Source organism: Bombus bifarius, unplaced genomic scaffold (genome assembly GCF_011952205.1).
Source record: "Bombus bifarius isolate JDL3187 unplaced genomic scaffold, Bbif_JDL3187 scf7180000010252, whole genome shotgun sequence".
In the NCBI taxonomy this organism is placed as follows: Eukaryota; Metazoa; Arthropoda; class Insecta; order Hymenoptera; family Apidae; genus Bombus; species Bombus bifarius.
Window position 1 is genome coordinate 805,505 of NW_022885576.1, and position 26,047 is coordinate 831,551.

The 26,047-nt window shown below is 29.6% G+C and overlaps 3 protein-coding genes and 1 pseudogene across 3 annotated transcripts; 2 read left to right on the plus strand and 2 right to left on the minus strand.

The window, feature by feature from the left end:
• Positions 1-5,424: 5,424 nt before the first annotated feature.
• On the minus strand, positions 5,425-7,409 carry LOC117216189 (protein NipSnap). The gene is made up of 5 exons (XM_033462737.1): positions 7,027-7,409; positions 6,721-6,903; positions 6,330-6,498; positions 5,942-6,209; positions 5,425-5,784 (listed from the first exon to the last, which is right to left on the minus strand). Exons 1-5 carry the CDS (start codon positions 7,107-7,109, stop codon positions 5,636-5,638), a joined length of 852 nt encoding a protein of 283 aa, XP_033318628.1. The 5' UTR covers positions 7,110-7,409; the 3' UTR covers positions 5,425-5,635.
• Positions 7,410-8,299: 890 nt separating this feature from the next.
• LOC117216158 (structure-specific endonuclease subunit slx1) lies at positions 8,300-9,437 on the plus strand. Its single transcript, XM_033462691.1, has 3 exons — positions 8,300-8,502; positions 8,598-8,649; positions 8,739-9,437. The coding sequence occupies exons 1-3, from the start codon at positions 8,324-8,326 to the stop codon at positions 9,282-9,284; spliced, it is 777 nt and encodes a 258-aa protein (XP_033318582.1). The 5' UTR covers positions 8,300-8,323; the 3' UTR covers positions 9,285-9,437.
• Positions 9,438-10,781: 1,344 nt separating this feature from the next.
• On the minus strand, positions 10,782-13,575 carry LOC117216156 (transmembrane protein 53). The gene is made up of 5 exons (XM_033462686.1): positions 12,987-13,575; positions 12,019-12,226; positions 11,783-11,935; positions 11,438-11,563; positions 10,782-11,325 (listed from the first exon to the last, which is right to left on the minus strand). The coding sequence occupies exons 1-5, from the start codon at positions 13,199-13,201 to the stop codon at positions 11,047-11,049; spliced, it is 981 nt and encodes a 326-aa protein (XP_033318577.1). The 5' UTR covers positions 13,202-13,575; the 3' UTR covers positions 10,782-11,046.
• Positions 13,576-15,088: 1,513 nt separating this feature from the next.
• The window catches only part of LOC117216182, an 87,520-nt pseudogene continuing 76,561 nt past the window's right edge, over positions 15,089-26,047 (plus strand).

Consider the following 26,047-nt stretch of genomic DNA (forward strand, 5'->3'; position numbering starts at 1 on the left):
ACGACTCATTTGATTTTGCTTGATCAGAAAATTATTAAATTATATGTACTTTTACTTGCTAAAATGAATTTGCAAATATTATTCTAGTCTGTATATTGATTTTGGTATATCACAAATCTTCTATATTAATTTTCCAGATATAAAGTACTTCTTCTTTCAGTGTTTATTCGAATAGCACTATTGTTGCTTTTATTATCAACATTTCAGTTGTATTATATCATATTTTGTTATAATTGTCCAAAGTTTCCATCCAGTACACATCCCAATGTTGTACTTTTATATTGTAGTATCTAATTTCTGTCTTTTTTTCATTTAAAACATTTCCATGTATTTGTTCTGTTTTATATGTATATATATATATATTATATATATATTATATATATATATGTATATTATATATATATTATATATATATATGTATATTATATATATATTATATATATATATGTATATTATATATATATATATATATATATATATATATGTATTATATATATATATGTATATATATATATACACATATACATATCTTTATCTTTATTACAAAGTATTGCATCTAAATTCAGTGATTGTGACTGTTCTACTTGTTAATATTTAAATCATTACAATACTATTAATTATATTTTCCCTACAATACAATTAACGAAAATAATATTATTTTGGGAAAATTATTTCCATCAAATTCAAAATCTTTTCATTAATAATTATGTTTATGTTATGTCATATAACATATAATATATAGTTATCTACTCATATATTTCAATACAATAGAAACTTACATAAATATATCAATTTGTATACTACATAAATTAAGCTACATATCTTTTATAATAAAATATTTCTTCTATGCACGCATAGTAAAACCAGTAAAAAGGCTTTAATTTTGAAGTAGTAAAATTATTTTAGATTATTTTGCTTTTCTAACATTGCATCATAAAATTGATAGTTTAATGAAAATGACAAGCAATATTTATCTATTATGTTTTACCTCTGTTTACATTAAAAATGTAGTGCACATTCCAATTTTCTTGTATACTAATATTATTTATTAATAACGACTTAATTAAAAAGTAGAACTTCCATAATATAAAAATTGAGAATGTGTTCAGTTACAATAATAAAAATGTAAAGCAAAAATAGGAACATTTATATATATATATATTTATGTATTCAAAACTCTTTAAATGAAAATGGTCACAATCAACTGAATTATTTGTTTTGTAGCATTGCATATTAATATGTATCTTGTGTAAATTCTTCCTTTAATTATTCTTAGGAGGATACATGAATACAATACAGACTTTTAATGAACTTCTATAATTGATAATAAATAGTAGAGACTAATAGAGATGTTCGTGCTACATTTTATGTTGTGATATGAGTAAATAAAATAAGTCATAATATTTCAATCCTAGTCCATAGGCAATCCATATATCTTTTCATAAAATTATTATTATAGATTTATAAAGAAATATTTTGACATTGTAGATTATATGTTTTGTATATATAAATGCATTTTATTTAAGATAAATTACTTTAATATCATGCTAATAAATTTGATAATTACTATATTTGTTCTTAGAGTATTTTGTATTTTATATAGAAAAAAATCAAATTATAATTGTGACTAATAAGAAAGTTGTTTCAATGTGTAAAGTACTGTTATTTGATTCTTTATAGGAATACAATTTACAAAAAATAATTTATAAGAAGTATAGAGAATTTTAACTACAGGAAATTTTATATTTAGATATAGATTTATAATAATTGTATCAAACTCTAAAGAAGTGGACAAGAGAAAATGTTTTCATGCATCATTAAACCTAAAATTAAAATTTATGTATTATAGATTGTCCATGACTTGTAATTATATACATAAAAGAACAAAACCTTTTATAACAAAAATTACATTTAGCTAATAGCAATTTAAAAATTGTGTTATATATTCGAAACTAAAGTATAAATAAAAATTTATTCATTAATGATTCCAAATTCTATAATTTGTAAAAATTGGAAGTGTATGTACAATATTTCACTTTTAATCTAAGAAAAATATTTAATATATCCACAATAAAACTTCTTAATATTTTCAGTTTGTAATGAATGCAAATTAACATATTTGCCTCAAAAATTATGGATTGCATAAGAGGACTAATATATATTATAAATATATATTCTAAGAAGACTAAAATGAAACTTAATATTACAAAATTGTAGATAAATAATTTTTTCTTATTTTATTTAGAACTAATGTCATGGAATTTTGGGAAATATGTATATATATATATATATATATATATATATATATATATACATATATATAGTATAAGGAGTTATTAAAATGTTTTGTTTTGGATAGGTCATACTATTTTATGTGAAATTTCATGTGAAGTAAGCAAATATATAAATAGTATCATCACATACATATACTTCAATTATTATTAAAGTCAATTATATTAATGTTAACGTTATTTTATAATCATTTTCCTTAAGTGTTGCACGGATTCTCTATAAGTCTGATTGTATGTATGTATTAAAGAAAGAAGAGGAAAGACGTAATTCTTTGATCACAACTATGTGATTATCATTACAAAAAAATGCTAAATATTAATTTAAAATATTAATTTTTGTTGTTATTAGCATTTTGTAAATATCTATTCACTCTGTGTAAGATTTTGAAATTGAATCTTGATTATGAAGAGTAGGATTTAATGTAATAGAATTTACTGAATTCTCCACAGCTATGTCTATTAACTTGGTAATTTGAATTTAAAACGTGATATACAGTAAACTAGCCAATTCAATATAGGCATGGCACATCAATTATCAATTACTAATTAATACTTGTAATCAATGTAAATCAGTTTCTTTCTCACTTATTTCCATCCATGTGTGATTTCTTAGTTTTGACAATAGTTTGTATTATAGTATATTCACTAATATTAAACTAAAATGTATAATATCCTTGCAAATCAATTTAAAAATGAAAAAAGATTTACTAAACGAATGTTGCTTTCGTTAAGTAACAGATGTACTGGTGAATATACTAACATTTATCATGGATATAATTTTTGGCTTTAACTAGATTATAATTTTCCTTTTTAGTAGTGTTATTTTCTAACAAGAAAAGGACTGCATAATATAATATGATGAATATAATCATTGTTCAAGAATTAACACTGATTAAATTTTAGAAGATAGGAAAACACTTCAGAGCACACATAGGCGGAGATTTATGAGATTTTCGGCAATATCTGTATATTTTATATGATTAAAAGAATAAAATTTTATGCAAAGAGTCCATAATATAAATTACAAAATCAGACAAAATTACAGATATCATTGGAGTAAATTATTAATTTGCCTTTCACGAAATAATGAACAAAACTTCTAATATATATAGTATTATATTATATGAAATTATTTTATGTTACATTTACTGAATATGTATGTATGTGTATAATGTATTTGCAATATTATTTGATATATTATATAAATCTGGTTTTTATTAGAATTTCAATCCATAACAATCAAATTACTTTATCAAGTATAATTTCCGATAATATGATATTATCAGTGATGTAGTAAAACGTTTTAAATTGATATTATATTGTTTGTACTTTACTTGGTACAAAACATTATGCATAGTCACAAGATAAGATTAATAAATTACAAAAGTTATTAATTACTGATTTTAATAGTTTTTGCATTTTTGTAAAAATTAAATTTCTATTCTATGTCAAATGATTACGTTTATATAAGTTTATAATATAATACTATGTAACAATACAAATTTCAACTTTTTATCCTTTTTAGCACTTTTTAATTTAAAACGCAATTGAAAATAATATTTAGAATTGGGTTATTATGAATCATATATACTATAAAGCTCATTTATTAATTACAATAAACTCTTCTATTAAAGATAAAATAAAATACTGATATTGATACATAAAATATTCCGATAAGGAATCTTCATTATTTCAGAATTAATTGTTTAACAATATTAAACTTTCCATTCCACATTAATATTTACGAAAAAATATTGTTACTGAAAAGATAATTATAAGATAATTAAAAAAATACACTGTCTGGCGTAGAATATTGATATAAGAATCACTTGACATAGAATAATTAAATGTCAAAACTTTGTACTAATACAGAATTTTATTCTGACTTATTTTATTCTCTTTTATAAAGTAATATGTTGGTTAATATATATATATATATATATCTTGTATATATATTTGTATATTGTAAATATTCGTAATTCGCAAAGATTTCATCGATATTTATTTCTGTGTTCTGAAGATGCTTTCTATTTTCAATATTATTAAACATATAAGTCCTCCACTGTTGCGCCACTTTTACGTTATTATAAGAAAAATTTGCTATAATTTGAATTCCACTTCATTTTCAACTTTTTCTATTCTTGAAACGCATCAGCATTGTAAGAATAATGCTGCATGAATCATAATAATTTTTAAGGATAATTCAAGCAAATTAAATTTTTATTGTATGATATAAGAATTCATACAAAGGACATTAACATAATAAATTTTAATAAAGTACATGATGTAGGTCATAAGATAATCATCTTTCATTTCATTAACTTTGTATTTAAAAAAGTATGTGAAAAGGTAACATACAGAATAATATACTCTAACTCCTGCACTTGATGCATTAAATAGAGGTAAAAATTGTTTTTAGAAATAATATAGTAAAAGTATAGTATAGTATAGTAAAAATTTAAGCAATGCTGAAGTGTTTTAAATTAATTTGACTATTAATTGTGTTAAGTGATGAGAAAATACTAAATATACTTATATATAAAACATTTTTTCTAATCCATAACAATCAATCAATACAACATAACAAGCAATATTGTGAGAGATAGTCTAATTATCAATAATAATATTCTTTATTACAATGACAATTATCATTTTATTTTATACGTATATATGTATATTTATATAGCTTAATTAATAAAGTTTAAAGACTAGTATCTTTATAAGAAAAATACAGTAAAATTAAATATAAAATGCAATTAACGTCTGTAATTGGCCTTCGTTTGTCAAGATTTCCATGTCTAATTAAATTAATATGTCCTTTGAATTATACGACTGGAGAGGAGGACATGTTTATCACTTAAACTTTAAACAGATTAGTTTGATGAATAGATAATAAAAATAAACGATATTTAATAATTATTCGCATTTCATAACCTTCCCATACCTCTTTTATTATAAACTATTTCACTAAAACTAGATAATTATTGAATTATTGATCAATCATTATGTAAATATTAGAAGTAGCAAATTTTAGTAAAGGAAGATAGATAAATGTTCAGAAATACAACGATTAATGTACTCATCAATATATAGATGTATTTAAAAATTGACAATAAAAATATATCGTGAAGCGTTATAGTAACAAAGAAGTTTAAATTTTATTAAAATACATTTTAGTAATTGCAATACAACAAAATGCTACATTTCATTTCATATTGAGCGCTTACTTTATACAGTTATATAAACGTAGTGTGTATAATATAACAAATATTTTTACATTATAATGTAAACATAAGAAATAAATTGTATTATACAAATGCATTTAGATTTGTGGACATAAAATCTTATTTTGTTGGTGAAAAGTTAGTTGGTCTTAATATACGGGAATGTGTTTCCCTAATTAATGGTACAGTATATGCAACACATTCATCCCATCCTGGAGATCTCCATGCACTTTCACGAGTTTCCATTCGCGCTTGGAGATTTTTGTAGCCTGGAAATGAACATGTCTTTTATTCTTAAAAACATATAGATTATATATATTTAATATAAATTATATATATCTTTTCTGTGAATTAATATTATATATAGTTCATATTGTTAATCTGGTACGTAAGGAATGCATAAATAATATTAACATTAATACCTACACCAAATGTGATGAACATTATATAATCTGCCAATTTGTGAAAAGAAACCAGCAAAAGGTTCATTGTTGTTACGTCTATAATTGATGGCTTTTGCCCAATTATTACCCCATTCAATCATAGTACCAGGCTGTAACCTATAACTACGTATTTCATATATATTGGAACCATTTCGTTTTGTAAGCGGAGGCCAATAGCTAAATGCCAATAAATATTGTAAATAACGCGACCGTAGATATTTGCCATTTTCTTTGAATAATTGTTGATATGCCTGAGAGTAAACAATATTATATATAACATATAATTATCATATAACAATAAATAATAAAATAATATATGAAATGTTTGTTTTATATTACTATATATAAATAAATTTATTTAATTCTCATACCTCTTCTTTAGACAATTCAATTTGTGTGCGGTCAACACTATCATAGCCACCAGAGTATCGCCATAGATGCAACGCTTGATCGATATCACCAGCTACGACAGTCCATGAACCAACAAGCTCCAATTTCAATTCAGATTTCTTGGAGTTTATAATGTTAACAATCTCTTCACTGTAATATTCCAAAATACAAACATGTCCCCATATAATTTTCCTAATATAAATAATTCTCTGTGCATGCCAATTCTGCGACATAAACAAAATCTAATATTTTTTTGAAACTTCAAGAAAAACAATTTTGAAAGAATTTTTGTGCGAGTATTCTAAACATGTTTATGATTTAAACATACGACTTGACATTAAGATAAAGGGAATGTAAACAAAATTAACTTACTAATTGGTCAAATATTTATCAATGGAATCGGGTCGAATATTGTGCGTGTGCAAGGCGTAAATAACTCCTTTATCTGACAGCATCCTTGAATGAGACTCTTTGGTTGGCTCGATTTTTCTTACGAAAAGCTTGTTTATCCATCCTTCGCTGATATCCTGTCGGATCGATGACCTTGCAAAAGATCTACAACACACACGATGTGGCTATTGCCCTAAAAAGCCGCCGTTTATATACTAGCTCGCGTAGATTATACACGAAACATATGAAAAAAGGGCTCTTCAAAGTTTTGCAGTCGTGATCGCCTACCGGCTGGTAACAAATGACGGTAGTTTAGTTTTGCCGATCACCGTGATCTGCACGGCTCTGAATCTTCTAAAAACGGCAGCCATTCTTACTGGATCCTCGCGTACAGATCTCTTCTGGTTTGTGTCCAATCAAGATCAAAGCGTAATTTCGACAGTGCTGCAACTAAATACGCGGCGCTTTCAATTACATTCCCGGAGAAACCGATCGTTATTGTTGGTCTATTCTTATTTATCTCCATTCGCGATTTCTTCTTCTTAACACGAAATAAAACTTACAACCGTGAAAAATACACCTGTCTGATAAACTATGGAATTTAGTGTCACAGCGCTTGCGTCTTTCAATAAAATATTTTATTCTTGATGCGGCAATGACGTCAAAATACTAGTTCCATTCTGATTTATTTCCTGATTGAGAGGGATGTAATAACTTGCAATAATAGTGTCATATATGGGAAGAAAATTAGTACATATATAATTTAGCTTGTATAATATAAATTTATAAATGAGGAAAAATTTCAGAAACAAAGATATAAATGGATATGTAAAAATGAAAAAATTTATAAGTATATAAATGCAAATTTTAAAAAGTTCAATATTCATGCAAATAAACATTACACATTTTTGATTTTAAAAACGTGCTACAATAAAAACTTTTTAAATTTTTATTCGCGTTTATATATATATACAAGATATAATAATCTATTATGTAGTACATAAATTTACTTATTTTTTAAGAAAGGATACATATATAAGAATACATATATATATATATATGTATTATCAGGTATTATATATATATATATATATATATGTACTATTTATTTACTGTAATATTATTAAGATTTGTACACTTTTATTTGTTATTGAAAATATTTTTGAATTATATGTTTTTTTAAATTCAATATCTATTTTATGAAATACATATGTATAATAATATGTTATAAGTCTTTATTGCTAATCATCGTGTTTACATTCTTTCGATAGCATTATCGGACATCTATAAGTAACCTAATTTTGATAATATTAAATTTGGCTAGGTTTGAACTTGTTACATGGGATGTTAGGTTAACACGGTCAATTATATACATTAATCTTTATAATTCATTATTAATTTAATTTAATAATAGGAAGAGAGTAAATAATGAAATGATAATAAAATTATAAAATTAATTTTTTTCTATGATTTTATTTTGGTAACATAACACTAAACATTTATTGTATTCTGATGTAGTTCCTTTATTATTCAAATTTACTGTAAATTTTGTGTAGTTTAATGTATTATACTAGTTAATTTGAAAATGGAAAACGCAGAAGTTATAGAGCACTTTTATGGTGTATATTTACTATATTGTATGAATCCAAAATATAAGGGAAGAACATATATAGGATATACAGTTGATCCTTGTCGTCGACTTAAGAAACATAATGCTGGAAAAGAACATGGAGGTGCATGGAAAACGAGTAATAAAGGGCCATGGTAATTATATAATTTTTAAATAACCATGAAATATGTTATTCTTTGTTATGTTAATTACATGTAAGTTGTAAAAAAGATACCTTGTTTCCTTTTAGGAATATGGTATTAATTATTCATGGCTTTCCAAATAATACATCCGCCCTTAGGGTACGTTCATTTAATTTTATAAAAAAAGAATTATGTAGCACTCTATCAGTAATTTTTGCATTTGAAGTTTAATTTGTTTTTACTTTTAGTTTGAGTGGGCTTGGCAACACCCTCATATTAGTCGCCGTTTGAAACATGTGCCTAAGAAAAAATCACAACAGAAAGTAATTGAATTTTGCTTTCTGGTTCTGTCAAATATGTTAAAAGTTGGACCTTGGTGTCGCTTACCTTTAACAATTCGTTGGCTAGATTATGAGTTCTTTGAAAAGTACTCTAGCTATGTTTCAGCTCCAATGCATATGCCTATATGTCATGGAAAAGTAATTTCCAAAAAGATTAAGAAGACAAATGATACAATAGAAACGTTGGATGAATCATCTATAATCTGTTCTATTTGTAATGTACCTCTAGATGCAACAAAACAAGCAGTTAGCTGTATAAAACCTAGCTGTTCATTAATATCTCATTTAATTTGTTTAGCACAATTGTTTCGTAAAGGCAACATGATTTTACCAATTGAAGGTACTTGCCCTATTTGTAATACCAATGTTTTATGGGGGGATTTAATTAGAAAAAAGATTGGTTGTTATGGAAATTTGCAAGAAGTTTCTAGTGATGAAGATTATTATACTTGAGGTAAATTATATAAACTTTTTCAATTGTATATAGTTTTAACAATGATAACAATGAATATATCAACAATTTAAGATCATCTAATTGCTCCAACTTTTTATTATTTTTAAAGTTTTATCTGTAAAAGAAAATTTTGAAAATAAAATGAATTATTATTATAACATTTTCTTATTTTGTATCATGTGCAAATAATTAAGTTAATAAGCTACTATTATAGGCTACTACTAATAACTTGATTTTTAAAATTTGTAATACAACAATTCAACGAAGAAAATGTTAGGAAAAATAACGCTTTTACATTTTATACAAAGATTTCATAAATGTATTACTAGTTGATATTATATATCTTTATTTCATGAAACAAAAATTTCATATCTCATATTCTAGCTGAAAAAGACATAAATGTATATTAAATATTGATTATTTCATTTATTTAACAGCTATATGTCTGTAAAAAACAACAAATCATGTATATTTATCAGTCTTTATTTTTAACTAGTCGACAGATCAAAATATATTTATATATTATGTATATATATGTGTTTGTTGTGTGTCGTGCGTGCGTGCACGTGATGTGTGTGTGTGCTGTGTACTTTATGTAGAGACATAACATTATTTGATAAGGAGAGATACAAGAAAATTCCTCTGTTTCATTGATACTTAATTACAACCGCAATTAAATTGAAAGCTAAATCAAGACCAGCTTGATCCTTTTGTGCGAGAACTTTTTTACGTCGAAATTAAAACATCGTGAGATTATGATCCCTCGAGATTTCAATTAATAACGTATATTTCTTGTGCGCACTTCGATCACATCAACAAGCGTCTAGGTTCCTAATTTCCAATTTTTCACCTTAATTCGCTGTCAAGTGCACCTAGAGTTTCTATTTCAATTCACTATACGAGGTTACGAAATATTTCAAACATGGAAATTTGGGGTGTATTGCAACATTATTCCATTTACTTCCTGGAAATTCAGAATTGTACTTGCGTATATTTGTACACTGTTGAATAACTACTCGAATGTGTACTTTCTTTCTTTCATTCTCGAAAGGAACGCAATTGTGTCGATTTGTGAAGTTCAGGCACATTGACGTTCAAGAACACACAGCGAAGGAAGAAACTGGAAGATACGAAGGAAATACCAAGCGGAAGTAGAATGAGTATAAGAGGACAAAAGGAAGAAAGAGAGGTCGAGCTCACTTTAGTTTTTAAAATTTCTACGAAAAATTAAAGATTAATTCATCTTTACACGTGAATCAACGTTGAGCTTTGCATAAACATATATTAAATTGCTTAAAATTAAATTTGAAAGCATCTGTGCTGTAATGTTTAAATATTATCTATATATCATATTTGTGCGTGTAAATCTACAATTAAATGATTTATATTTTCCATAATGATTATTTAACAACAAATAAGGACAACAGTAAAATATATTACAAACAAAATTATTCTAGTAAAAATTTATTTTATATGAAATGCATTTTTTTGAGTAGCTGACACTTTTCACTACATATTAATATCAATACGAATAAGAAGATTCTCATAATAATGTCAAGACTCAACGCTGTATAGAAAATGCGTGTCATATATTCAAATATACGAAGTTCGACGATGAAAATCAAACAATATGTCGACCCTCTTAATCTTCCAGTTTGTCCATTTTTGTTTGCGTATAATCGTACATGTAAAATTGTACAGAACACGACTCTTCCATCGATCATATTGCTACTCTATTATTAATATTCCATTTGTTTTTTTCTAATTTAACTTAGTAGCCTCATGAGGTAGCACAACTCTTTTGGTAAGACTTGGCATAGTGACGTAATTCCGGGAATTATTTTCTATACCATGATTCTGAGGCAATTCCAGGCATTCTAAATTTGGTGACGTCAGGCATTCGTGGATGAAACTACAAACTGTATTTACGTAGGCATCACGATAAGTAGCATAATGCTTGACGTGCGGAGAATTGGTGAAAAGTACCAGCTGCACTCGTACACCACGTTCTGCTCGTCGACTGGCGAATTTCTCGACGTCCTTGAAATACGAACAAGTATAATATATAAGTTCATATAAAAGAATAAAATACAAATACATTTAATCTGCTGTGGATTCTTGCAATTAACTATTATGTCAAGGATATACATACCGCTGCCGGAATTAAAGTGTCAGTGTTCGAATAAAGAAACAATTGCGGCCAAGAATAGGATTCTTCTGCAAGACCGATCGGGTTCGTTTGCACTGGATAACCACGTCCAAGGGCGTGAGCGATCACCTAAATCAAGATTTAAATTGGTAATACTAATAAATTCGATACAAAAGGAATGTAATGTCTAGACTACGGATTTTTATTAATTAAATTTATATTTTTATGAACACAACAAAGAAATAGAACCTAGACAGGGATTTCTTTTATTCACTAAATATTATATTTAATTATTAAATTTCGCAAAATGTATAAAAATCCATAGTCCAGTAATATCTTTATTAATACCTCTAAAAACCAAAGTATAGAGAGGAAGATCGTAATGAGGAAGGACATTGGTATGTTTGTAAGTGGATGTCCGCCGATGATTGCGCTAATTGCTTTGAAAAGAGCGGTTAATCTTCTTTCTCCCGGTGCGCTATCAAATATCACTCCTTTGACCTAGAATTTCAATGTTAATGTATATTATGTGAAGCAATGATGTAGAGAATGTTGGAAAGGTGAAAGGTAACAGTATTTTTTACCTTAAGCGGTGAGTTAGCTTGTTGCATCGCAAGGCTTACATGTTGATATAGAAACGCACCGCCGTTACTGAAGACATGGAAGAATATCGGGTGTTGATCTAAACTCTTGTCTGTGATTACCTGGATCAACCGTTTGCCAATATGAGGCATTTTGTCTCTTCGCCAAAATAGACATTCTACTGGTGCCGTGTATCGTAGCGTGATGCAGCTTGAGAAAGGAACATTATTTATCAATATGTATTAAATAATTTGTAAATCTCTACTATATAGAAGTATATAATATATTTTATAGATTATTAGAGTATCGTTCGACTTATACTACGTTTTATATCCGAAAACATTGAAATGTATGGATGGTACAATAAATTACTTACTATAAAAGCATTTCATAGAAAAATAGTATAAACATAAATGCATAGAATATATCTTCTATTATTGATCCAAAATAATGTTTATGATTAATTAATTATTGACTTGTGTAATATTATATTATTATATGTTTTAGTGATTGTAAAGTACGATTGAGTTATTGATTGCTAACGATAAATTCTAATAATACAACAACATTCACTAGGAATTCGAATAAATAAAAAAATTCATTTCGGAAGTCAAATTCTAAATTGTTATCGATTAAATAAACAAGTATCATCGGCATGATATTGCCGGCATTTTCTACTATGTCTTATCAACAGTTTTATGACACTTAATTCTACATTTTCTTCCAATATTTTGTCATAAAAAATACATGCGTGTACAACGTATATCCATCCTTCTACTTTAACACTTGCTCATCAAACTGTTACTCCATAAAATCTATCATCACGGACCATCGCGTAAAAACTATTGTCTATATTCTCATCCTCAACTTCCAGTTATACGAAAGAATGAAAAAGCAAGAAGAAAGAAATTAATCGGAAAAGAAGGTACAGTTAAAAGGGGGGAGGGCTAGTTTTGCAAAACATCAGTACCTCTTCTCTTCGTAAATTGCGCTGTACTTGGCCAGATATTTGTCTTGACAGCCGGCCCATCCTAGTAGCACTATTACCGGTCGTTTGTCCTCCTTGTAAACGAATACGAACTCTTCACGTTGATCCTGACTACCGGTGGTTAACGTTGGATCCTTCGGGGACGGCGGAAACGACGGGAACATGATGTAATAGTCGAGGTCCTCTTGATTGCTCATCTTTCCTGCTTCTCGTTCTCCTCCTCGTGAGGATGCGAGAGAAAGAAGGAGAGAAAGAAACACAGAAGGTGAGGGGGGCTGCAAGCTAACGGGGTGAGGGAAAAGGTTGGGAGGAGGGGAGGGAAGAGGGAGTTAGTAGCGGTAACGAAAGGGAGGACAAATCACCCCTCTACCGCGAGGGATCCTCGTTCCGAGTTGAGCTTGCGTCGCTGTCGTAGTCGAGAGAACCGAGCTGCCAGAGGATCGATATCAAAGGCTCGTATGGTTGTATACCAAAGTTAGATGTCACGAATGAGGACGTCGACGTTTAACATTGGCCTCTCTACGTAGAGAGAGTGTTTTTTATTTCTTCCTGGACGTCACCGTTGACGGGACTCTCCATTAGTCGAATCTTTACCGATCGATAGCGAATATCGATTTCGGTCGATGTGGACCATACATGATAGCTGATAATAGACTATCGGGTTTGGCGCTGAGGTTCACGATGCTGCGGTGCGGATGTAATGCCATGTTACACGTGTGCAAAAATTTTATGCGTTTTAGCTGACGCGGAATTTCACAGCTAATAGTGGTATCATATAGAATTATTAAGTTGGATCCTGATAGTTGTAGATATCGTCATGGTAATGTAAATTGATTGGTGATGATAGCAATAATGTATTATAATATGATGTGCAACATTATGGTAATAATGTTAATTAAATGTTTAAATAATCGTTGATTAAGAATGAGAAATATTTCTTGTGTTAACATTTTTTATGTTATACATTTTACAAAGAAAAATTTTGTAGTTACATGTGTACTGTAAATGTAGATTATGTAAAAAATAAAGTTACTATGAAACACACAAAGCAGAATTGATGGCATTGATTTATTTTTACTCCTATGGCAGTGTTGCGCAAAATGACGTATTATCATGATAGGCGAAATACGGATGAGTTATAAAGTAAGCCTAACTAGTCTTGTTTATAACCTAATATTCTATTAGCATTTTTTGTACTATACATATATTAGTTTGGAGGGTTGCGAATTTTTTGAACTCTTGTGTCAATATTATCGATACAATGTAGAATAAAATTAGAATTTTATTAATGACAGTAATATTATAACATATACTTAATCTCCAGGCCTTAAATTGAAATCTCAAATATACACTACAAGATTGCAATAACTGATTTCCAGATATTCTAGAATTCATGGATATTAAGACCACCAGGCCTCAATCATTTAAAAAATTCCCAGACTCCAAATCGCAGATTACCAACCACAATCCCCCAGATACCAAATCCAGACCCTAGATCTTAAAACTATCAAAACCTAGATCTTTAAGTTCTAATTAAAAACTAGCTCAGAATTTCTAGATCTTAACTTTTAGGCTTCACACTCATAGATTTAAACTTTAGTATCTCCAAATAACAGAGTTTAGAATTTTCAAAATTCAGAGCCCTGGTCTCAGAATTATCAAATTGCAGAATTCTCTTTGATAGTAGTAGATTTTAATTCTAACCGCTAGGGGTGTTATAATTCTAATTTTATTCTATGTTCAGTTGATAATATTGGAAGCCAACCCATCAACGAAGATCCATTCAAAGATTGTTTATTATTATACATATGTATATTGATTATTTATTACAACATACTATGTATTTTCGCTGGCGAGGTGTAGCTTGTTAGTACTATTTATAATCCTATTTTGTAAAACAATCATTTAGCAAAACCAGTATTATTCTGTAGTTCTCTCCGGAAACAGTTACCACCTTTTATCTGCTTTGTCGGTACAGGTGAACATGCTTGAATAGTGGTGCCCTCTGTTCGGATTAGTTTATCCGGAATATTGTCAGCGAGCAGGCGCTGGACCGCTTTCTGAGGCTGCGTGCGAGATGAAGAGCGTAAGACAGAGAAGGACCGAGATTCAAACTCGAAATCTAACGAGGAACTCTCAGAGCCACGAGAGTGGCCGCGCGATACGGCACGGGTGTTTGAAAACAGCCGATAACAGTGTGCATCGCGCCATGTGTACCGAGAAAAGTGCGAATTTCCTGTGGCTCCTTTGTTCCATATCGCTTTTCTGTGGATTTGTTCTTCCATACGGTGAGTACACGGATCAAATTCGATAAAACTTTATCGTCCTCAGGAGTTGTCATTAAAAAATTAAGCCTCCTTTTAGTAATACAAGCAGTAATTGTTCGGCGACAAATGTTTTTTTTCCTTCTTATGGTGGCCACTAGTTATATTCATTTACGATTTATGACAACAATGTGAAATTTGTGTGATTAAAAAGCATTTTGATTACAAGGAGAGTCATGAATATGAGGTTTGACATTTTTTATAGAAAGAAAATAGGAGCTGTATAAAAATTTGTTTAATAAAATCGTTTTATGTGAATAGTAAGTTAATAGCAGGTCAATATATTATAGATATTAGTAGGTTAAGGCTGATTTTAGATTAATGTTGATTAATATGTAATACTAGATTAATGTTGATTGTTACTTAAAAACCTTTAATACGCTATTGTTCAAACATTACACTGACAGTGATATTTGTGTTTATTGCTTTGGAAGGTTTCTTTCAAGATACTTTATTACTTGGACTATTTTTTAAATATCTACGTAGTACTGTTGTTTTTACATATGTGATAGTATAAAATTTGAGTAGAAATAGAAAATAGACGTTTTTGACTATAAAAGGAGTCTTCTTCATATAAAATACTTTCACTAATATTCATTTACTTTACCAATTCTTGTATTTGATTCGTATTTCTTCTATTTCTGCGATAGAATCGCTTCGATAAAAATAAACAAATGCTAACAAAATTTTTCAAATTTCGAAATGACAAACGATATATATCAAACAAATTTCATTAATACTAAACGTTATATTTTTCGTTTACTAAAATAAACTGAAATAACGAAATAACCAAGAAATTACCAATTATAAAACAACAAATTTTTCTTTAACACGATTATCTTTTTTTAATTTGATTTTTTCATATTTTTGCGTGTAACTTTTTTAAACAAACTTTTCAGTTTTATCATACGAACGAAGGAAACGACCAGATTCACGTATGCATACAAAATAGCAACCACAAAATGATAGCAAGTTTGTCAATTAACGTAACGAACAAGGTTGACGTTTAATTATGAAACAGTATCGTGTTCCGTGTTTCATTCATCTATTCCTCGACGTTGGAATGCGTTTATGATGTTAAACAAGGATCTCTTTTCGAGGGCCGCACGATTTCGTCTTTGAAATCGTCATTGAATAGTCATCGAAAGTAACCCAAATAACGGATTGCTATTTCGAGGGACCAATTTCCGCGCGGATTTTCCATTTGAGCTATTGCTCATGGAATTAATGACTTAAGATCGATCTATTTCAGATGGCTATAAAAGAACTGATTCATTGATATTCACGTTTTAACCACGCGTTAAATTTGACAAATATGATTCAATAAATTTTGCAGACATTGATGCAAATTCATATTTTTATGAATGTTACTGATAAAATTATTTGATATCGTTATAATGAGTATTATATTTTACACATTTTTATATACTATTTATATCCCGGGCATCTTTGCGCCGTTATATTTCTCACATATATATAAAAATTCGCAGTTTAATTATGAGAATTTTGTGAAGATGCACAGTGTTCCAAATAGGTAAATTAATTGAATAAAATACATATTTCGTTGCTTACGTAGAAAATATTAAACATTTATAAATAACTGTTATACTGAATATTCAATTTGTATAGCTCTACCTGTATGCCATCCATAATTTTATGTATAAAAATATGTCTTGGAAAAAGTTAACTTCTTTATCTTTTAATAATTCTATTGATATATTTAGTTTTGCATTATCATGGCAGTGATGGGAAAGAAAATATTGTTTTTCCTCTTTTCATTCTTTACTATTGTTACAACAAAAATAAATCTTTAGGAACTGGGTTTTGGACGAGTGACGAAGCGGCATATTCTGACTAAATAGAGCGCGTTTCAAAAAGAATATTCGACGACGAAGAACGGTCGGAGTGTTTATATCGCTTCAACCATTTATTTTTCATTTCTTTGCTTGTGAAAGGCGTTTACGTTTCTATGAAAAATCGAATTTGAGTAAACGAATTCTGACATTCAGTGGCGTACCTGGAAAGTTCATGACGTTTATTATTGTTAGAACATTCTTTCGATGTGTACACTCCGATGTGTGTTACAGATATAAAGATCACGATGTACTGAAATTAGTACTTGACCAACTAATGCAGCGAGACATAAATCGTCTTTAGTTTAGTCCTTGATCATTATGACTTTATAGATTAAGATATGTATATATCTTATAAAACATATGTAGTACATACATTTGCATCGTAAGGTGCCTTTTATTGTAATAATTTTACTAATTATTATAATAATTAATAATAAATACAATTCTGTCTTAATGCAACTTTTGATATCATATATTCTGATATACATATACGTATAACAAACTCTACTTATGAAATCAACAGTCGGAAATATACTTAAACTTATGACTAAATCTACTTGGGAAATGTATAATCTATTTCGAAAAAAAAAACAAAATACTCGGCCGACAGTTTAACTCGTTACCTTCTATTAAGAGATTAAGGCATTATCACACATACACAGCGATTGTTAAAAATTATACAAAAATTACCTTCTGACGGATGAGAAGATTTCGTAGAATCTGGTTAAGGCTACTTTGAAAGTCATCGATCGCGTGCGCGTTGCGGAATAGTCGAATCTGAGTGGGACTGTTCAATCGTAGGCATAATCCTCCGACGAAATGTCGCAAATTGTACGGTAATCATCTTGTCAAGCTGTTGAGCTGTTCGCACGCGCGGTTGTCTAATATGAATTCCTCGGAGGTTCGGATGACCTTTTCAAAACTCGTGCACCGGCCTGTCAGACGCAACAACGACTCCCTTTGGTATATTACGTGCCGTAATACGCGGCAGCTCCAAACGACGAATGAAATTCCAGGCAAAGTGTACTCCGGAGAATATTTTATCGTCCTCTGAACGCCGTGAAATACGAAGAACAGCTATTTTATGCAGTTTCGGCATGCATCGCTGCCTCGCGCTGCTCTTACACCCCGTTGGAAAATATCGTCGATAGTCGGCGTCTTGTATCGGAACAAGAATTCTACCAGGGATCTAACTGAACCGGCTCGATATCACTTCCAGCTACGAAAAATCCTTACTACCGCCGTTCGCTTACGACGCGATTGGATAATCGTGTTTTAAGACTCGTTACGCCCAATTCTTTTCGCGAAAATCGGAAGCTATGAATTTTACGCGACTACCTTAGCTTCCTGTTATCCTATATTCTGATATTAGGTTGACTGCGATGGAAATGTGTTTGTGAATTTGACGAGGGTGGAGGTTTCGCGTTGAATAATTTCGTTTCAACTGTTACGTTTGATTGCTTAAGGTATATTATAATACCTTTGTTTTGTTGAATTTGGTTTACTTTGTTCCTGTGTCGTTCGTCGTCAGTACAACCCGTAATATATCTTTATATTCTTTTTTTGTAATGTCATATTATTAAATCCTTATTATTCAAACTTGACATTCACTCATTGTCCAAAGGGTTTCGCACTTGTGTGACGGGTTGTTACTTACTAAAATATGTGTTTTTCTGTTACTGTTGTAGTATTTTTCTGGCTATTGCTGCTTTTTCTATGTCTTATTACTTTTATATTATTACATCTGTTTTTACGTTTTACTTGTCGTGTGTTTTTGTCACGGAATATTGTCATACAAACAGTTATAGGCTGATATCCCTTTAAAGTTTCGAAATATTTTCTATTCGGACATGTGCGACAATCGGCGCAATTTCCAGTAGTTCATCAAACATTTCGCGACCCAATGATGGCAATTGTTGACTCGCTTTCGTCTTTGTAATTAGCCCGTCGATAATTAACTCCCTTAATTTTCTATTTTTCGCAGGGCATTGTTTGCCATAATGTTTGTCGTCATCGGTCATCATTATCGATGCACAGGATAATACAAATTTCTCAGTAGGTCACTGATCTACTGAACTATCTGAAATGTTTCTGTTAATAGCAAATCATAGAGACGGACATTCGAGAATATTCGAAACTTGCAACTACGCAAGTGTATGTGTATTTTGTTTCACGTACAGTGCATTCTTCTGGAAACTGCCTTTAATTATTTCGATTACTCCGAATAAAAGGTCGCAGGACGGTCGGCTGTTTATTTATGTAATTCACACAGGACGTATTTTTTGGGCATAACTTTTACGAATTTTAATGATTTAACAAATCGCGTACGAATGTTTTCCTGTCTGATTGATCCTGCCCAAAATACCTCAGTCGTTGATTTATATTTTAATTAAATTTTGTTCCACTTCGTCTTTGTGACTTTTATTCGATTATAATTTGAATAGTGCTTGGAGAATGACAATTTTTATCATGAGAAGTTAATTGGAAGTTTAGATAAAATGTTGGGCGAGAGAATTAATCATATTGTCAATTTCATTATTATTTTTGAAGAAAATCGTGAAATAAATAATTGATGGGCTCATAATAAAAACAATCTACGTCAAATTAGCTAGTATTAGCTAACTTAATATTAGCTTTACTAACTAAACTAGACAATTAAATTATTTATCACGGATACGAGCTCTTCAATTTTTCAATTTCTTCGATAATTCTGATTTTAACATTTTTTCATCACACAAACTATTATGAAGGTATTTCTACATTATGATTTTCGACGTTTCAGCTTTTTTTTTATTCTAGTGGATTTTAATGTAATCTGAGATAATACTGAATATTAATTAAAAGGATTCCTCCCTCGTATCTAAATTGTGATTGATGTATCGCATAGCTGCAGAAACACTAAATATCAAATCAGAATTGCTTGAGGGACAGCTTTTCAAATCAACGGTGCGTGTTTTGCATAATTGCACGCTCTTCTGCACCAGTCCTATCTGATACGAATGCGAAATTCAAGAAGCTATCCGCATTTACTCGCCTGTTTTTATAATCCTTTAAGAATTTTCTCATCCAAAAGAGGATACATTTTGCATTACAATGGATGCATAAAAAATAAACCAAGAACGACACATCACTAATAATTTGTCGATATACGAACTTTAAAATTCAAAAGTCTTCGAACTTCACAAAATACTGCATATTTTTCACAGAATTTTTTTTATTAGGTTTTAACATCGTGTTAACTGCGATTATATGATATGTTGTCATTAGCGACGATAATGAAGACAGAGAAGACGTTAAATTTTGTTATAGGACATCGTGTCTTTCGGAAAGCAGCAAACTTTCGAACTTTTACTGTCACTAAGATCTTCATTTAGAGTTTTTTTAACTGAAACTTTAATCAATTTAAATTCTGGAATTTAGAACAAACTTTTGTATATTTATGGCGGTATAATTTGTCAGTTGCAAATATTATCCACACCCATAACAGGTCCGACATAGGAACTAGATACGTATGTGTAAATTTATTGTCGCCAATTCTAAGTCTCACAGAACATTATCAACTAAGACGTTACACGATATCCAAAAAGGAAGAATTCTAAATCTTGTAAACTGTAAAAATTATTCTAAACAATGTTTACAGAGGATTAAGAATACTAATAATAAAAATGTTCAGTTTTGTAATTTATATATCATTTACAATATTCGATCTTTAAAGGGTAAAAACTATGCAAATTTTGCAGGATGTTATCAATAGAAGAATTACCTTAAATGTTAGAAATCGTAGAAATACAGATACAGAAATATGTACGTAGAAATGTATATGGAAATACAATGTCGGAAATTTGAGAAATCATTATAGACAAATAAGTCCACGTTGCAGATAATTTTGTTCTCATACATCGCATTCGAGTATTTACTTGGTTACCGAGTTCCAAGAGACGAGAACGTCTCATTACTGTCGTTTGACATCTTTCGAACTTGTATATTCGTTATCCATCGCCTCATTAATGTTTCGCGAAACCCAAGAAAAGTTATTCTTAAGTGAAGCAGGGGAGTCAAGATTAGATCGAACAGTTAAGCAACCTATCTGGGATTGTCGGGCCGAAGTGGGTATAACTGATCGCAAATAAGACGATAATAGGGGTCGAATGGAGAAGCGAGTGGCTCTGCCACAGATCTTAGTATTTTCTTCGATAATGGAAATTGAAATCTCAACCACTTCATTCAGATTCAAACGAAAGATTCTGCGGTTTCTTTTTGTCTAGAAAAATTGATTTCGAAATGTTACATATTTCATCTCCTCTTTTCTGTGAAAATATCGATGTCAGAAGTTCTTCTTCAACTTTATATAATATTTCCAATGTTCCATGAAAAGTGGACTAATTCTCCGATATCTTGGAAAAAAGCTGGGTTCTGATAAATTTTTTCACGGGAACTTGTCTTTTATTTTTAATCTACGAACGAAGAATTTTATAATGATTAATTTAGAACGTAATGGATGAACTATGGCCAGATTATTGAATTTTTTGACTGATTTTTATTTGCTAACGGCTTTATTATAGATATTTTGATCCGATGATATTAATTGAAATTTTTATGGTGTATCGAATATTTCAATAAAAGCAAATTAAATAAATTGGAGTTTTCTTTTAAAGGACTGTAAAATAACTTATGTTTCCTTTTTTTGTTATATGTTTTTTATTATTATTTTTTATATTATATTTTACCGGATTATGAAGTATTTAAAATAAAATATATCGAACCCTTTATTCGATTTTAAATACTAATTTTCTAATTCATTGTATGTAGCAGCTAAGTTATCATGAAACTCGTATGATAAATTGTTCTCGCTTTTTACGTTTATTATTTCCAACAAATTCATATTCTCTTCCTATTTAAAAACTTCTCATTTTATTCCATACTACATGCAAAATTAAAAAGGTATTTAATTCTTCCTCGCGAACTCATGAAGCGACGATTATATTCAGCAATTCCAATCCTGACAAAATACACATTTCAGACAGAAATATAGCTTGTATAGCACACAACTGAATTAATTCATTTACCACCAGTTACAGAAATACAAAAATAACAAAATATTTGGGAACGTTAGAAAGGTTGTCACGGGGAAAAAATCAAAAACATTTAATTCTTACAGGAAAAAGAGATGATGGCGTGTATTTCTAATTTTCTTTTATAGCAAAGCAATTTTAATTCATTTTGTATCTTATCCATTGCAATTTTCAAAATTTAATACGTTATTGAGTAATTCTATATTATCGAAATTGTTCATACGATCGATTTCAAGATTAAATACCTATTCACTCCATTCTTATGATTATTTAAAAATTCGAATATTGAGAGACTTTACTGTTAACGATATGTGTCTTTAATTTGTTAAAAAAATTCATAGAGCTAACGTACTTTGCTATAATGCTTTATATATAAGGAATATATGTAGATTTCTGTGACTGACTGTAACTCTCTAAAAGGGTTAAAGCGGTGAAGATAAACGGAACATCCTGTTATACACGTCTCGAGTCGATTTAACGCGTTGAATCTATCGACAATGACAAGAAAGAACTATCCATTCGTTCCCGTCTTGCGAGTATATCAATCCTCTTCGCTGTATCGCTCCTTTTATTAATGGCGTTGCCAGTGTGGCAACGAATAAGACGGAGGAGCGAAGAGGATGGAATAGAGAGTCATTTGAACAATCGAAAACGGCAATACCTATCGCCAGCTTTACTTCCCGATTCAATGTTTATCGGAATAAACATCGGAGATTGGAACTTGGATCACGTGAATTTTTGTTACACACGAATCGTAGTTAAAGCCAGAAATACATGGATACGCTATAGAAAACAGCGTGAATGAAAATACTCGATGGAAAGCGTAAGTCGACCCGATGGTGCGGGAAAATCATATTTTTGTCCTGCGTCTTCTGGTATAATCCTTTTTCCGTCATTCATTTGTCTCATTACTTTCTTTGTCTGGCTTAGATTTGAAAAATTGTCCTTCGCTTTGTCTGCTTCATTTGAAAAATTTTTTCCTGTAATTTATTTAGTTCATCCTTAAAAATCGTTGTTTGATTATATGTATATTAATTAATATTTAACGTATTAACGAAATTCGAGTTTTAAGTAATAAAGAAATTATGAATATTCAATATATATATATACTTAATAATGTAATATACAGGATAAAAATTTTTCGTTTGAGGCTTTGTTTTCGAAAAAATCGACTTTGAATTTTCGCTCGGTACGCGTGCACTTTATTCCGTTTCGTTATAACGGATCTCATTGTAGATCGTTGTCTCGATGGAAAAATTAAGAAAACAAAATTTTTATTCTATATTTTTGACTTCTTTTTTCGCCTAGAATCACCCCCTTTCCGCTTGTACCACCAGTTACCAACCACCCTGTATATACATAATAATATATATACACATATTGTATATGTTACTATGTTATCAACATTGTCTTATCAAACAGATTTTCGATGAATTTGTGTCTTGTGTTATTGCATTACTCGGGCTTGAAATATGTTTCCTCGGAGAAAGGTTCTTCGTTTTTAACGTTATGTTTCGCTTGTCGTGTATTTTTTTTTTTTAATTTTCCTGTTCCTTTATTCTTCGGAACTTCTTTTCGTGAAAATATTTTGTTAAGTTTCTTTAAGATTTTAACGCTTCCAATTCTTTAGAAGATGACATAGAACATTTATTTTAATATGAAATGGATCTTTAGACATTAGTAGTTGGTGTAAATTATTACAGTGTATTCGCCGCAAATTAATTGTATTACATCTGAGCGACAAAACGCACGGAGTTTACGTGTAACTAGTAATTAAGGATGAAGGTAATTCGACGAGAAGTTAGTACATCGCCTTATCTTACTGAACCTGTAGCAAACGTGATTTGGGGTGTTGTTGAAATATTCCTTTAAATTGCTGCTGATAAATTTATTATGTATTATGAAATTTTTAATCATTAGGTGTAATAAATTTCGAAATATTACTCTTTTAAATTCTATATTCTATTCTTTCCCGAAATAATTATTTTTGCTCTAAAGGAACATTATTATCTGTTTGCAATAGATAACTAGAATACCTATTTGTAACAGAGTACCTATTACAAAAAAATTGATCAATGCAATGTAATAATATAATGATAAAATAAGATATTGACGATCACTCGAAATACGAGATAAAACTTGAGAAATGTATAGATGCGTAATTTTTAAATTAAACATAAATATAGGAAGATAAGTTTTATTCTTTTTGTACGTTTAATGATTAAGTGATAATAGGTCGACGGTCAGTTTTAATAAATCAAAGTTACCCACGTACTCTACATCGTATTTCAAGGTAAATAACATTTCACGGAACGAGAATAGATCTGAATTGATGATGAAGGTACCTTTTCTCGACGAGGTCGATCTTTCATTGTGGTCTCTCCACTGCCTTTCCAATGTGAGTGAGCTGCTAGCAGCCGAAATCTCGCGAAATTAGCAATGTAAATTCGATATTCCTGATCTACAGGACGAATTCATCTTTGAACGTATTGTTCACGTACTCTTTCCATCAGCTCTTTAAAGGTCACCTGGTCCTACGTGGAATCAAAGTTGCGTTTCAAGTGGAAAATAATAAGAAACGATTGTTCGATTCGAAGTTTAAATTTCTCTGTAGCTTCATAATTTGAATAAAATACTATTATGAGTCTAAATTTCTTTCAAAAAAAGAGATTTAATTTTCTCTAATTTATCGGTTAATTTTGTTGATTTATGCAACAAACTTTCAGTAAGCCTCTTAATTTATTCTTAATTAATGTGTTAATGAATATCGATTGTATTACAGCCAGTCTGTGCGTTAATGATGCGTGCTGATGTGTTTTTGCATCAGCCATGTAATCAATAAACGCAAACCATAGCTCGATGCTAAACAATGGGTACGTTTTCCGTTGCATTTTGTCGAGATAAATTAAATAATGATTGAATAATGATGTTATATTTTATACATATAATATTATTCCAAAATACATGCATAGGTACATGTGATGAATACAAATGTACCATTATTGTATTACATGTTATATAATTATTATAGTATCGTAATAAAAAGACAACATTTTAAATCAAAATAATGTAAATTTTTGTAAACCAAATTTAAATTGTATTAGACTCATAGTCTGGTGATTCTATGTATATATCGTTATGGTAGTAAACGCTGCTTCTAATTACTAGCTCATTATTTAATAATTATTATCAATTCACCATTAATTTATACATATTGGTAAAATCCATATATCGTTACCAGAAATGGACCAAAACATCCGCATATTGTATGCATATGTATGTATGTATATATTGTAATTGACGTAAACGTATCTTGATTGGAAGAAATATAGACAACAAAAATATTATTAAAAATATTAAAGTACACGACGTTATTTTCTAAACCTATTAACAAATCTTAAGACTCGTAATTAAATAATAATTCACTATAACTCAATGCATGATAACATTTTGATTAAGTTTGTTTCGTGTTGTCAACCGGAAAAAGTAGTTCGAAGAAGTTACGTTTCACCGTGTGTATCTGATGAAAAAGCTTGCTTTTAAGCTCTATATCCGAGCCGTCCTCGAGCTTCGGTTTGCCGCCTTAAACTACGAATGATTTGACGGGAACTCTGTTAATTTTTACGGCACTCTGCAAACTGAATGACCACAAGGAAATACCAACTCCCTCATTTGTCTCAACATTTTCCTATGCTGAACGTAATTAGTTCTGCTATTATCGTGTTGGTTGACTTGTAAATTAACATTAACCAAAACTTAGCGTTACAACGCTTTAATCTAACACTATGTCT